This window comes from Petaurus breviceps, unplaced genomic scaffold (assembly GCF_028583685.1).
Source record: "Petaurus breviceps papuanus isolate PSGF00001 unplaced genomic scaffold, PetGlider_PUasm1.0 207, whole genome shotgun sequence".
Lineage (NCBI taxonomy): Eukaryota > Metazoa > Chordata > Mammalia > Diprotodontia > Petauridae > Petaurus > Petaurus breviceps.
The window spans coordinates 15846277-15861011 of record NW_027185850.1 but is presented as its reverse complement, the minus strand read 5'-3'; the positions used below and the strand labels follow the sequence as shown (position 1 = coordinate 15861011).

At 40.6% G+C, this 14735-nt stretch overlaps 1 protein-coding gene across 1 annotated transcript in view; it reads right to left on the bottom strand.

Annotated features, from left to right (window-relative positions):
* The window catches only part of LOC138164925 (cytochrome P450 2J2-like), a 38648-nt gene extending 27680 nt beyond the window's left edge, over positions 1-10968 (bottom strand). Inside the window, exons 1-4 of the mRNA XM_069092896.1 lie at positions 10409-10968; positions 8575-8737; positions 3277-3426; positions 1124-1284 (exon numbers count right to left, since the gene is read on the bottom strand). Coding sequence (XP_068948997.1) covers positions 1124-1284; positions 3277-3426; positions 8575-8737; positions 10409-10621 — 687 coding nt within the window. The 5' untranslated portion in view covers positions 10622-10968. The remainder of the gene's footprint in view (positions 1-1123; positions 1285-3276; positions 3427-8574; positions 8738-10408) is intronic.
* Between the last annotated feature and the right edge of the window lie 3767 nt (positions 10969-14735).

Genomic DNA, 14735 nt, shown 5'->3' with positions numbered 1-14735 from the left:
ACCCAGGGTATATAGGTATATAAAATAGGTATACAAATCAAATATTTACTGATAATAAATCATGAAGAAATTTAAAACAATTCTTTGATGTAATATAATTTTGCCATGTATTAAAGATGAAAGCAAATTTGAATACTAATGAGATGAATGTGCTTCTTTATTTTTCCCTAAAGAAATAAATCTTGGCAGAATATTTGATACTATAGGATTTAGAGCACTTTCAACACTTTTCTGAATTGATCAATATTTTGATCATAATCATCAACACTGAAAATGCCATTTTACATAAATACATAATACAAAATGGAGGAAGTATGTTTAGGGCTATTTCAAAAATTGCTGGAAATTCTGTACTACTCTGGAGCCAAAATTCATTTAATGATTTTGTATTTACATTAAAAACACTGCATTCCTATAATACAATAGTTTTGAACATGTGCCGAGATGCTTCTGTGGTGTTTCTTGGTGTTACCAGGCATGATGGCATGCACAGTGCAAAGTGCACATGCTGTGTGCTCAGAATCAAAGCTGCAGTGAAATTGCATCATGCAACATGGGCAACCACTACAAGAAACACCTTGGATTCATTACAATTTAATTTTGAATTAATTTTTGGTCATTGCATGTTCAGAAACTTTTAACTTACCAATATTTTAGCAACCCCCACATTCAGATACACAACCCCATATGGTGTTGAGCCCCACAGTTGCAGAAGTGCTATACATAACATACAATTTGAAACACAGTAGGTCCATACTAAATTGTTTGCACTCTAGGTGATCTCACCCTCTGGCTGTACTAAATTCTTGTAAATTGATAATCTTGGTAAAGATATTATAAAAACTGAAAACTGTATAGAAATTTGTGTCTCATTATTTGGAGATCACAGTGCTCTGAAAAGCAATGGGTACTCCATTCATGTTCTTTCATGTCACTTTTGATAAAAATCTTGCTTCTTTCCTCTCCCCTTTTGAGTCCCTTTTACTGTTTAGAGAAATTCATGCACAAGCAGACTCAGCCCCTGACAACCTCTCACAGACATGCTAGTTTCTTTTCCCATGGAGGAAGTTCATGGCTAAAGTGAGGCTGAGCCCTCCCTGCCTAGGAAGGGATGGCCTCTTACCTGACATTCCCACCTGGTTTCAAGGTGCAAGATAACATCCAAAGTCTTCAGCAGGTCCCGAAACTGAACATCATGGTAGTCAAAGCGATACCCGAAAGTTATGGAGCAGATGATATTGGAAACAGCATTGTTGATCTGAAATCGGGGGTCAAAGGGCTGTTCTGTGAACCAGAAGTGAAAGGGGGCAGATCACTCTTCATTTCACCCATGTTTTTAAATAATCCCAGCAGAACTTTCTTTGTCTCCTAAACATTTTTTCTCAACTCTCTCCTCCCCTCACCAGCACAATCTTCTTTTTATTATTTTCTATAACCAGCTACTGTTTAAATAGATGTGAGAAAAAGAAAAGAAAATGCACATTTTCTAATATGTCAGTGAAGAATTATAATTTAATTGGCATATTTTTTTCAGCATAGCTGACTTACAAGACTTTGAGCAAGTTCTTTTATCTGTCTTTGCTGTATGTATACATCAGGAAAATGAAGGGGTTGGACTAGATGACCTCTGAGGGCCCTTATAACCTTTATCTATTAATCTGTATCTGACATATCATGTCAATATGTTCACAAAGATGTGCCCATCTGTGTAATGGGCATGGGCACACATGCATAAAGAAATATGTGTGCATATACCAATACACATGACTATTTACACCTGTAAGCTACTTCATGCATATGAGCAGTAGAGCTGAAGTTACATCTGGAGATCCTGGAATTAAAAGAAAAGATATGAGAAGATGAATAAAGAAGGGAGGAAGGATAAAGCACTGCATGACGTACTGGGCCTGAATCCAGGAAGCCCTGGCTTCCCTCAGACATTTACTAAATCCAACCTCAGACTAACCTGGTGACCTTAGCTGTGCTGTCTTCCCACTATTGATTATTTCCAGTTTCTCCTGTTTATACAGTGTTTGTACATAGTTGTTGGAATGTTGTCTCCCCACTTAGATTAGGAGTTACTTGAGGACAGGGACTCTCTTTTTCCTTTCTTTACATTCCCAGGATTTAGCACAGTGCCTGTAATATCATAGGCTTTTGATTAATAATCACTGACTGACTGACCTTGCTAAAGTCACTTAACTGTTCCACTCTTCAGTTTTCTCATCTGCAGAATGTGAGGGAGGATAGGATTTATGAGCTCCAAGGTCCATTCTTACCTTAAATCTATAATAATAAGAGAAAACAGAAGAAGGGGAGGACAAAGGAGAAGTGGAAAAGGATGGGATGTTTGGAGAAGGAAAAAGAAGAAGCATAAAAATAGGAGAAAGTGTAGAAGAGTGGATGTTTATAATAACAACACTGTGAAAATAAAGATAAGTTGGACAGACTTAAGAACATTGATCAATGCAATACCAACCACAATTCCAGAGGACCAATGATGCCACCTGCCACCCACCTCCTTATATGGACTTAGGTTATACAATAAAATCTATGTTTCTGGGCATGGACACTGTAAGAATTTCTTTTGCTTGACTCTATATTTGTAATTAGAGTTTTGGTTCTTCTAGTGAGAGGAGGAAGAAGAAATAAAGAAAATAAATGATTAATTGAAAAAGTAATTGAAATTTTTTAAAAATGAAGATGATATGTATACATTTATGTATGTATAGATTTGTATGTGTGAAGAAAAAGAAGAATGAGAGGGCAGACCCTGAGAAAGGAAAGAGATTATTCAGTAAGTAGAAAGAAAGGACTATTAAGAAGAAAAAAGAACTAGAGAAGGGCAGTAGGAGAGAATAGAGGCAAGGGTATCTGTACATTTGTGTGTGTATGTGTGTGTGTGCAGGGACTTCCTGGAATGGAAAGCCAAGGCAGTGTCATACAGGTGACACTTTAAGGCAGGAGGAATGAAGGATCTATCTTTTGATAGCAGAACACAATTATAATGGCATTCATGAGAATGGATCATCAAGGGTTCCCTTCTTTGTTTACTGTCTCATTTCTTCCTTCAGAACAAGCTGGGTCTTTGAAAACCTTTTGAGGGCTATGGGGGCTGTGACATTTTGCCTGTCTCTAGTCCAGAGATGACCTCTCTTTCCCAGCTCCTGCCACCCACAGTTACAGATTCTCTGCATTTGATCATTTTTCCAAAAGGAAAAGGGATAATCTGAAAGGATATGTAATTGAAAATATCTCTGCCTGACCAGTGCTCACCTTTTTCTTCCCTGATAGCCTCAGTGAGATACCTGGCCTCCTCCCGGATCCGGTCTTCCAGGGTCTTCTTTCCCAAACCAAAGTTCCTTAGGGTCATTAAGGCAAATCGTCTTTGCTGTTTCCATGCTTGGCCATTAGAGGCAATTAAACCTTAATAATAATAATAACAATAAATAATAAAATAATGATGATGATAAAATAACATATCAATATTTCCAAAGATGAATAATTTTACTGGTTTAGCTTTTCTCTCTATGAGAAGTGGAATTGAACTGAATTGGCACTTAAAAAAACCTTACTGTGTGCCAAAATCTGTGTTGGATATAGCAATAGTAAGGACTAGGCAGTTCCAGCTCCCAAGGAACTTACATACTTATTGGAGAAATACCACTAAAACTTCAACTACATTGCACATTCAAAGACCTAGAAAAGACAAAACAGAGGGAAATGTCAAGGCTCAGAGGTCTGCAGGGTCGATAAGCAGGCCATGAACCTTGGGGTACAATAAGTATGAGCTTCTGATTTTCTCAGTCAGAGATAATTGACTGCTGAATATGTTTCTACTTCGGAGAAGACAGTTACGGATGGGGAGGAGCCCAAGTCTTAATCTGGATGGCCATATCCACTTTGAATGTCCTGTGGCTTCTCATGTGGCCCTTGCTGACTTCATCAGTGTCTTGGTCCAGGCAAGGCAGTGAGGCCTTGGCCTGTGAGAGCTACATGTGCCACCAGCAGGCTCATGGTCCCCCCTTTGTTTGATGTCATCTGGAATTAATAAAGCCAGCCCACCTTGCTGATATTACAGTATTAAACAGTCAACCTTGCTTCTCTCTACCCAAGAATGGGAGGGAAAGGGTAGAAAGGGGACCCTGGGATATTCTTTTCCAGGGATGGATTTTTGCTATGCAGAGCTTGGGGACCAAGGCATAGAGTTTTTGAAAAGTACCAAAGGATGCAAGATATGTTGCTTTTTATGACAGGGAAGAGGTCACACTGTTTCTGTATAACTACCTAGACCTCAGAAAAAAGAGAGTAGTCATTCCACAGAAGCCTCTAAATGGACAAAGAAAAAAGAAGGGAAGGGAATAAGCATTTATTAAGCACCAAATGTATGCTAGGCACAATGGCAAGCATTTTACAAATGCTATCTCCTTTGATCCTCACAACAGCCCTGGGAGGCAGCACTGTTATTATTCCCATTTTACAGTTGAGGAAACAGGTTTAGTGACTTAGCGAGAATCACAAAGTATCTGAGGCTAGAGCTGAACTAAGGTCTTCCTGTCCCAGCTCTCTATGCAATGTATCACCTGGCTGCCTCCTTCCCCTGATGTGGCTCCTAGGCAGGAGATCTCAACTATGGAGCCAGTTAACACTGAGTGCGCAGGGACCTGGGGAAACTGCCCACATAACCTCAGGCCATGGGACAGACTGCATGCAACAGGACAGTAACAGCTCAACCACCTTACTGAAGACAGCTATGACCCACAATTTAGTCAAGGTCCCAGGCTGCAAGTGTGACCATTTATACCATGTGCCACTCCTACTTCTTGTTACCACTTTTCATCAGAAATTTCACTGTGGCATGTTTCTGACATTACCACTGCTCATGGACAGTACATGCTTAGGGCACTGTTACATTGCAACCTCTGTGTGTATACATACACATTCAGTTTTTTCTTCTCTTCTAATTTAGCCCATTCCAGGTTTCTCATACCCTTGGCCATCCGGTCACTGCACTAAGGCCATTTAAGTGCTAGAAGGTTGGCTAAAAGATTTTTAGGATTTTGTCACCAAAGGGCGAGGTATGATAGGAGCAACTTTGATTAAACTGGAAAGTGCCTTCTATGTAGCTGAGGCGAATTTTTCCTTAAAAAGACAATGAAGCTTCCCTATATGCTTGACCATTCCAAGATAATAACACTCAAAACTTTGATGTAATGTTGAGTTTTCTTGATGGTCTTCATATCCCTGCATGAGTCAACACCCTCTCCTGACTGGCTATGTCTCTGCATTGAGAGGAAAGAAGCCTCATTCAATGGGATCAATGCTTTATTGGATATCCTTCCCATGTTGTTTTTAAGGAAACTTCCTTTTGTCCAAGGTCATACATTCTCTGAGTGAATATCTCATTTTGCTCTAATTCCAAGACTCAGCAATTAGACTGTTCTCCTGATGTCTAGATTTTTAAAAGAATTTTTTTTTTTTTGCTTTTTGGAGGGACAAAGGCAGGGTAATCGGGGTTAAATGACTTGCCCAAGGTCACATGTCTAGAAAGTGTCAAGCGTCTGAGGCTGGATTTGAACTTAAGTCCTCCTAACTCCAGGGCCAGTGTTCCTGGCCCTGTGCCACCTAGATGGCCCTAAAAGAACTTTTAAACACTCTTTTAAATGATGAATTTCCTTGGTATATTTTGTTATCAGATTATCTACATTCCCCCTGTATCCTATCTTCTTCTCCCTCCCACACAGCCATCCCATATAACAAGGAATCTTTCCAATCTCTTTTAATTTCAATTATACTCTATGGTGATATGTCTCACCTCAAACCTGTACTTCTCACTTGGTTAACATAAGTCCCTGCTCTGCTGGTGAACAAATCTCCAGGGTCAGGTTGATTTACAACTTTTAAGTACAACATCACACCTATAAGATTGACTAACATGACAAAACAGGAAAATTATAAATGCTGGAGAAGATGTCCAGAATTTGGAACACTAATCCATTGTTGGTGGAGTTGTGAATTGATCCAACCATTTTGGAGAGCAGTTTAGAACTATGCCCAAAGGACTATAAAAAGGGGCATACTCTTTGACTCAGCAATACCATTTCCATGACTGTATCCCAAAAAGTTCATAAAAATTGGAAAGGGACACACAACGTGCAAAAAAATATTTACAGCAGCTCTTTTTGTTGTGGCAAAGTATTGGAAAATGAGGGAATGCCCATCCACTGGGGAATGGTTGAACAAGTTGTATTATATGAATGTAATGGAATACTATTGTGCTATAAGAAATGATGAACAGACAGACTTCAGAACAACCTGGAAAGACATAGATGAAATGACGTTAAGTGAGGTGAGCAGAGCCTAGAGAACACTGGACACAGTTACAGTCACATTGTGTGATGACTAACTCTAACAGACTTAGCGCTTCTCAGCAATGCAAGGTTCTAAGACAACTCCAAAAGGCTCATGATGAAAAATGCTATCAACATCCAGAGAAAGAACAATGGAGTCTGAATGCAGATCAAAGCAGACCATTTGTGCGCTCTCTCATTTTGTTGTTTTTTTTTTCTTTCTTGTACTTCATCCCATTGGTTCTAATTCTTCTTTACAACATGAGTAACATTAAATGATGTTTAATATGAATACGACTGTAGAGTCTATTTCAGAATGCATGCCATGTTGGGGAGGGGGGAGGAGAGGGAGGCAGAGAAAAATTCAAAATTCCAAAGCTTGTAGACCTGAATGCTTAAAACTAAAAATAAATAAGTTCACTAAAAAATAAGAAAAATTCAAAAAATACATTTAAAAGGAGTCTAGACATAATCTTTCAAGGAATTAACAAGGGAAACTGAACTTATATTCTAAAATGAGAAGGTAAAATAGAAATGGAAAGAATTCACTCATTACATCTTGAAAGAGACCCCAAACGGAAAACTGCCAGGAATATTATAGCCAATTCCAGAGATTCAGGTCAAGGAGAAAATATTGCAAGCGGTCAGGAAGAAACAATTCATGTATGGTGGAACCACAGTCAGGCTAATACAAGATTAACAATTTCTACATTAAAAGCCTGGACAACTTGGAATATGCTATTCCAGAAGGCAAAGGAGCTAGGATTACAATCAAGAAACGTCTACCCAGAAAAACTGAGTATTATTCTTCCGGAGAAAAATAGATAGTCGATGAGATAGAGGACTTTTCTGCATTCTTGAGAATTTGGAATTCAAAGGTTTAAAAATGAATATTAAAAATAGTTTTTACATGTAACTGGAGAAAAATAAAATACTAAATTTTAGAAGTATGTATAGCATAATTACATGTATAAACATATATATGCATATAAGTATACATATACATACATGTACACATATACCTATACATATTCCTACACATATACCTATACTTATACCTATATATATTCTTATGCTTATACATATACATATATATGCGTGTATGCCTACCAGTGCCTTATGGTAACTATCTCTATGGAGGAGAAGGTAGAAAAAAAAGGGGAAATTTTGTCCATAGTAGATTTGCAGTTTCATTTGAAATCATCTTTTTTATGGTACGGTGTTTTGGAGATGTTTGATCATTCCATAAATTAAAAATGAAACACATTAGGAAAATATAAAAACAAAACAGAAACTTTGACCTGGCACTTTAACTTTATTGAATTCCTTCAGATACAGGTGGCTTTGCTGGAACCTGCACCATCATGTGAGTCAAAGGGCCAAAAGGCAGAATCATAAATCCATAGAGCTTCAGAGACAGAAGGCATCTCAGAGCTCATCCAGGCCAAGTTATACCCAGAAAATAACACCAATAAAATGCACTGAAGAGCTTTCGTTTGAAGGCCTCTGATGAGAGGGAATCTACCACTTCTGAAGTAAAACCAGTTCACTTTTGGACAGCTCCCCTGGTGAGGAGGTTTTCCAGCATTAAGCCAAATCACACCCCTCTGCAACCCACCTCTTTGCTCCTGGTTCTGTGGCCAAGAAGAACAAACTAGTACTTTTTCTATTAATGAGCCTTGAAACACTTGAAGACAGTCATCATGCCTCTCTTTACCCTTCAACTTACTCTGCTTGTCCTTAAGATAAGCACTCCAAGCTCCTTTAACTAATCGTCCCATGTGATGAATTTGAGCCCCTTCTCCATCCTCATTGCCCTCTTCCACAATCCTATTCCTCTCCCCCTTGTTCAAACAAGAAGTAAGAAAACTTCAAAGGTCTATTTTATTTCATGTTTTTTCTAGCCACAAGACCTCTAGAAACTGGTGGAAAACTTCCAGAAGGGTGAAGAACAGAAGTCAAAGATATCTTTTTTTTTCTTTTGGGAAGGCAATTGGACTTAAGTAACTTCCCCAAGGTTACACGGCTAGGTTGTGTGTGTGTGTGTGTGTGTGTGTGTGTGTGTGTGTATGTGTGGGTGTTAAGTGTCTGAGACCAGAACGGAACTCTGGTCCTCCTGAATCCAGCGCCAGTGCCTTACTCACTGCGCCACCTAGCCGCCCCAAAAGATACCTTTCAAAGAATCCTGAAGATGAAAATACGTATCATAATTCAAAGAACTCACCGAATGTTTTAATGACATGGAAGTGGATGGGAACTTTGGCACGATCAATAAACACATGGCCTTGGTTGATCAGGACCTCCTTGATCAGTGGTAATCCACTAACTATCATAAAGGTAAGATTTCCCAAATGCAAGCAGAAAATATTTCCATATTTCTTGGTTAACTGAAAAAGAATTAGTTTGAGTTGCAAACTTCCATGATCTATTTTTTGCTTCTACTGTCATTAGATGACATTCTAGTAATGTGTGAAACATCAATTCCAGTGAAGTCCACCCAATTCGTTCTGATCCAATTCCACTGAATTCAGTCCATTTCAGCCCAGCAAACACTGAATCCTCCAGCTATATCCCAAGCCCTGTGGTAGGAGCTGAGCAGACAGTCCCAAACACCAAACAGTTCTTCCTTTTGAGGAACTGACATGGAAGAAAATGATCTGTGTATATATGTGTAAATGCAGAACACATACAAAGGAAATTCTAATTAAATGGAGGGGAGACCAGCACCTAGGAGGGATCTGGAAGGCTTCCTGCAGGAGAGGGCCCCCTAAAGCTGAGCTTGGATGGGAACTGGAAATTCCAAAAGCTTCAGGGGAAGAGACAGTATATGCCAGGCCCTGAAGTGGCTCCTGCATTCAAGGCAGCACACTAGGTTAGGAATATATGACAAAGAACAACTCAGAATTTAATATGGGGGAAAGTTCTAGAGGTTAACATTTGAAACATTGCAAGTTCATTGGAGTAGGTAGAACATAAGCTCCCAGAGGGCAGGGGCAGCTTTATTTCTGTTTTCTTAATCTCTAGCACCTAACACAGTACCTAGTACATAGCAGGTTGATTTGATGACTTGTGTCTTTTCCCCACTGACACCCATCAAGTCACTGTCAAAACTCAGTCAGCAGAGTGATATAGTAGGCAAAAAAAAGTCATTGTTAGTGTTTGCTGAACTTAACTGAAAGTAACACTGCCAGGATGTTGGCCTCATTATATTAACATCCAGCAAGGCAAGTGAAGATCAGAGACTTGTCATGGCTTGGCCAAACTCATAATATTGGAGTCAGGGTCCATGGGTCCCTAACCTTTAGTGTGTGTGTGTGTGTGTGTGTGTGTGTGTGTGTGTGTGTGTGGTTTTCCTTTGTTAGTCTGGTGAACCCTCTGGGTCACTTCTTAGAAGAAAGTTTTTGATTGTGTAGAATAAAATTAAAAACCAAAAGGAAAACCAAGTGTATTGAGATTCAGTGATCAGTTTTTTTTAGCTAAAATTCAGTGGCCAAGTTTAGTACCTCTGACTCTAGTATATTAAGTGACTGCAGAAGTTGCTCATGCAAATTCTGTCAGTCATTGTATTAATGAACATTTATCAAGTGCTTACTGGGTGCCAGGAAGTGTGCTCTCTCAAGGAGCTCACCTATCACGTTCTAGATATAATAATGATAGTAATAATCATAATAAAAGTTGACATTTCTATAATGCTTAATGGGGGTCACTCACTGTGTGAAGCGCTTTACAGTTATGATATCATTGGATCAGAATCACAGAAATTGAGGCAGAAGGGACCTCAGTGGCCATCCAGTCCTGACCACATACAATGTCAACAATGACACACACCCCACGAGTGATGACCGTGTGCTTCTCTCCAGGTCCCACAGGTCAGAAGGGAATGTGAACCCAGGCCCTCTAAGCCCCAAACCAGACGTTCTTTCCACTGCAAGAAGCTGCTTCTCAAATAGGGCCAGAGCAGGGATAGATGCCAGGCTTGTGGCTGCACATTCCCCAGGGCACATGGCCCCTGCCCCCTCACAGCCAAGGGATTCTCACCCTCCCATCTCACTCCTTACCTTTTGGATGATGATTTGGGGATTTTTCAAGTCCATATGGAAGAAGTTGCCCACTATGGGCAACCCAGGAGGGCCAGGGGGGTAGTTAAGATGACTCCTCCTTTTCTGCAGATATTGTGCCAGGATCAGGAGGATGGCAGAGAGGAGAAACAGGGTGTGCAGGGGGGCACTTCCCCAAAGAGAATGGAGCACAGATCCCAGAGGGAACCACATCTTTCCCCAGCTCTGGCAGCAAGGCCAGACAAACCAAGTTCCTCTTCCCTCTTCTTTTTCCTGTGTAGCAGCTGTGGAGCTGCTAGCATCAGGGTTAATGTGAGGAGCAAAGCTCAAGCTGTGTTTGTCCCCTTGGGGCTGCTGCCTAGGCTGGCTTTATAGGGCAGACAATGAGAGCTCCAGGGAGAACCAGCCTCCTCTCTGTGCCCCAGACCTCTGCCCTCTGCCAGGCCCTGCCTCCTGGGTTCAAACACTCCCCACCCCTACAATCTTCTGCCCATAAAGGAGACTGGGTTTGTCTCCTAGGAACCAGAGAGACAACTTGGCCAGAGAGGCCTAGGAAGGCTCCACACACAGCAGACACACCCAGTGGGGTCCGACTCACACAGGACCAGAGCTGTGAGGCAGGAAATGACTCAGAATTTCATTCTGTTGTGTGGGAGAGTACCAGGCTGAGGTCCAGGGAGGCCAGGAAGCTGGCAAGGTCCCACAGCTCTTTGTACTTTCAGAGTCTTCCCTGGCACTCAGCTGTCTGCAAGTCAACATACTTCTCCCTATTAAAAACGGCTTCCTAATGGGCTTGAGAACTAATGCAGAGGGCTTCTAAACCTAGTATTTAGTGACCTCAAGGGGTATGTAGAAGATATCAGTGGGTCTGTGAACTTTCATGGAAGAAAAGAAATTTCACTTTTATTGGAATCATTAGAATAAAATCTCCAATGGAATTGAAATAAAATTCTAATATATTTGGAATAAACTGAATAAAATGCCAATGTGATTAGTCAAAGTTTTTCATCACCACAGACCCCCAGTCCAGGGCTTGAAACAGCCAAGTTTACACAGCTGGTCATTTGCAGGGTGGAATTCAAGGCCAGATCCTCTGACTGTACATTCTGTCACCACATTACCCTGCCTCCCTGAAAGTGACAAATGTATTAGAAATAGTGAATAGGATGATAAAGTCTCTAAACAGTTCTCAGTCCAGCTGCATTTCTGCTGATTCCAGGCCACAGCTCAGAAGTATCTATCTGCAAATACACACATGTGTGTATGTATGAATGCATGCATGTACATATATTTGTATATATGTACACGCATACATATATATGTGTGTGTGTGTGTGTGGGTGTGCTGGTTAAATATGTTGGATGAATTTGATTTAATTTAAACATTTAATGTAGTTCTAGTAAACCTACAGTTTTCATTTGGGTCCAAAAATTCAATTTCCCCAATATAACATAGACAAGGTATTATTAGAGAGAATTTGTTTGAAAAAAGAGCTGGGGATTAAGTTGACAGCAAAGTTAATAGTAGCAAGCCTTTTGCTATGGCAGCCAAGAAGGCTGTGGAAGCCATAGGTTTCTTAAGAGAGTCACAGGGTGCAAGACAGGGGAGGGGATGCTGTGCCACCTTCTATCTTGCTTCCACCTCCTCTGGGGCATTGTCTTCAGACCTAGGAACCACAGACTTAGAAAGGGCAATAGTAATCTATCCAGAAGGTAAGGAAGCCAGTGATAAACCATGGATATTCTCTCACAAAGAGTGCCGACATAGGACACAGACTCTCTTGAAATATACTTTTTTTTTCACTTGGAATGTGTTGCTTTTTACTTTCCTGAAAAACCCACTTTTCATCTGCTTATTAATTACAACATTTTTGTAAAGGAAAATTTATAACTAGAAAATCACTTATTTACAAAGCTGTTTAGCGGATCACACATGTAGAGTCAGAAGGGATGTCCAGACCATTCAGTTCCACCACCCCTTTCCACAAATGAGGAAACTGAGGCACAGAAACGTTGAATAGCTAATTTTGAAGCAATATTTAAATCCAAATTTACTTTCAAATTTGCCTCTAACATTTAATAACACTGCTGCCTATGTGGCACAGTGGATGAAGTCCCAGGTCTGCAGTCAGGAAGACTCATCTTCATGAGTTCAAATCTGGCCTCAGACACTCAGCAGCTGTGTGACCCTGGGCAAGTCACTTAAACCTGTTTGCTTCAGTTTCCTCATGTCTAAAATGAAGAAGTTGGTGTAGATGGACTATGAGTTGCCTTTAGTTCTAAATTTATGTTTTTCTGATTTATTATTGTTGATAAGGACACTTTAGGATTTCTCACATCAGTGTTTAATAAATTTTACTTTTCTTTGGCTTAAAAGACTTGAGTTGAATTCATTTGGCAGGACCCAGCATGTTGGTATTTTGCTGTCTCCAGAGCAACCCTAACCTTCTTAGTGGGAAACATCTTCATTTTTATGGTTCCCTGACACTGATAATCTTGAGTTCTTCTCCAGGCGCGACTGGAAGGTTTGTAAGCCTCTAGCTTTCCCTAGTACCTTGGAAGTGCAGTTTTTGTTGTTGTTGCTTTTGTTTTGTTTTTGTGTGTGTGTGTGTGTGTGTGTGTGTGTTTGGACCTGACCTCTCAGGTCCCATTAGGTCAGACAGCTAGGAGTCTGTTTTGTGCTCAGCCTGACCTCAGGTTTTTGGTCCTATTTGGTTATTTTGGAGAACATGGACATGTGCACAGTTTCTGAAGGATGGAAGATAAGAACCAATTTCCCCCCTCCCCCCAAGTTCCCCCAGAAGTGTGGGAGACAGTTGAACCAATTGTCTGTGATCAGGGAATTCCTGGGAGAGCTACTCATGCCACCCCAGTTACTATTCACCTCCAAGTTCCTAATGTGCCCCCCATCGCAACCCATATCCAATCACTCCTGAGGCCTGGGAAGGACTACAACCATTAATTGAAAAATTCCTAAAATATGAAATCCTTGTCCCTTGCCAATCTCCATGTAACACCCCAATTCTTCTTGCAAAAAAATGGCTAATGGAGAATACTGAATGGTTCAAGATCTCACAGCTGTTAAAAAAGCTGTCATCTTTATACACCCTATAATCCCCAACCCATATACAATACTTACTCATATCCCCAGGGGCACCCAATGGTTTTCCACCATAGATCTCAAAGATGCTTTTTTCTTTATACCTCTACACACAGACTCACCATATATTTTTGCATTTGAATGGATACTTCCTGGGGAAACATGTCCATTTCAGCTAACATGGACAGTCCTGCCCCAAGGGTTTTGGGATAGCCCACATTTATTTGGCCAAGCTTTGGGAAGGGATTTAAGGGATCTGAAATTAACTGATAGCAGCTTAATCCAGTATGTGGATGATATCCTTATGTGTAGCCCCACCCAGAAGGCCTCTTTGGCTGCTGCTGCAGAAGCCCTTAATTTCTTTGATAGTTGAGGGTATAGGGTCTCTTTGCATAGTCCAGATAGCACGCCAGTCTGTAATGTATCTGGGCCATGAACTAACTCCTATGTCTCTCTCCTTAACCTCTGAGAGGAAAAGGACAATGTTGTCTATACTTATTCCAGCCACTAAAAAAAAACTTGGAACTTTTCTAGAAATGGCTGGGTTTTATAGTCTCTGGATCCCACATTTCGGCTTTATTGTTAAGCCTCTCTATGCTTCTACTCAGGGCCCTGACTCACTCCCTCCAGAGTGGGGTCCTGATCAGACTAAAGCTTTTGAGTCTCTGAAAGCTAAATTGACCACCACGCCAGCATTAGCCCTACCTGGTCTAGGAAAACCTTTCACTCTGTATGTAGATGAAAGGAGACGACAGGCTCTAGGAATCCTAAAGCAGTCCTTAGGACCTGACCCCAGGACAGTTGACTATTTTTCAGAACACTTAGACTCTGTGGCTGCAGGACGGCCTGCATGCCTCAGGGAAGTAGCAGCTACAGCCATTCTTTTTTTTTTAATGCTTTATTACCTTCGCTTTACCTCATTCGTTCCCACCCGCTTTTGAGTTACAAATTTTCTCCCCGTTTTTCCCCCCCCCATCCCCCCAAAACAGCAGTCCCACAGGATATCCCCACCTCCAATCTTCTCTCTCCCATATTTTCTCCCATATCCGTTTCGATTTTTCCAGTGGATCTCTATGCCTCAGTGCCTGTATATTTTATTTCTTAATTACATGTAAGATGGTATTAATAATAGTATATATATATATATATATATACATACATACATACATACACACCACACACACACACACACATATATTTGAATATTTGATTTTAAAACTTTCAGTTC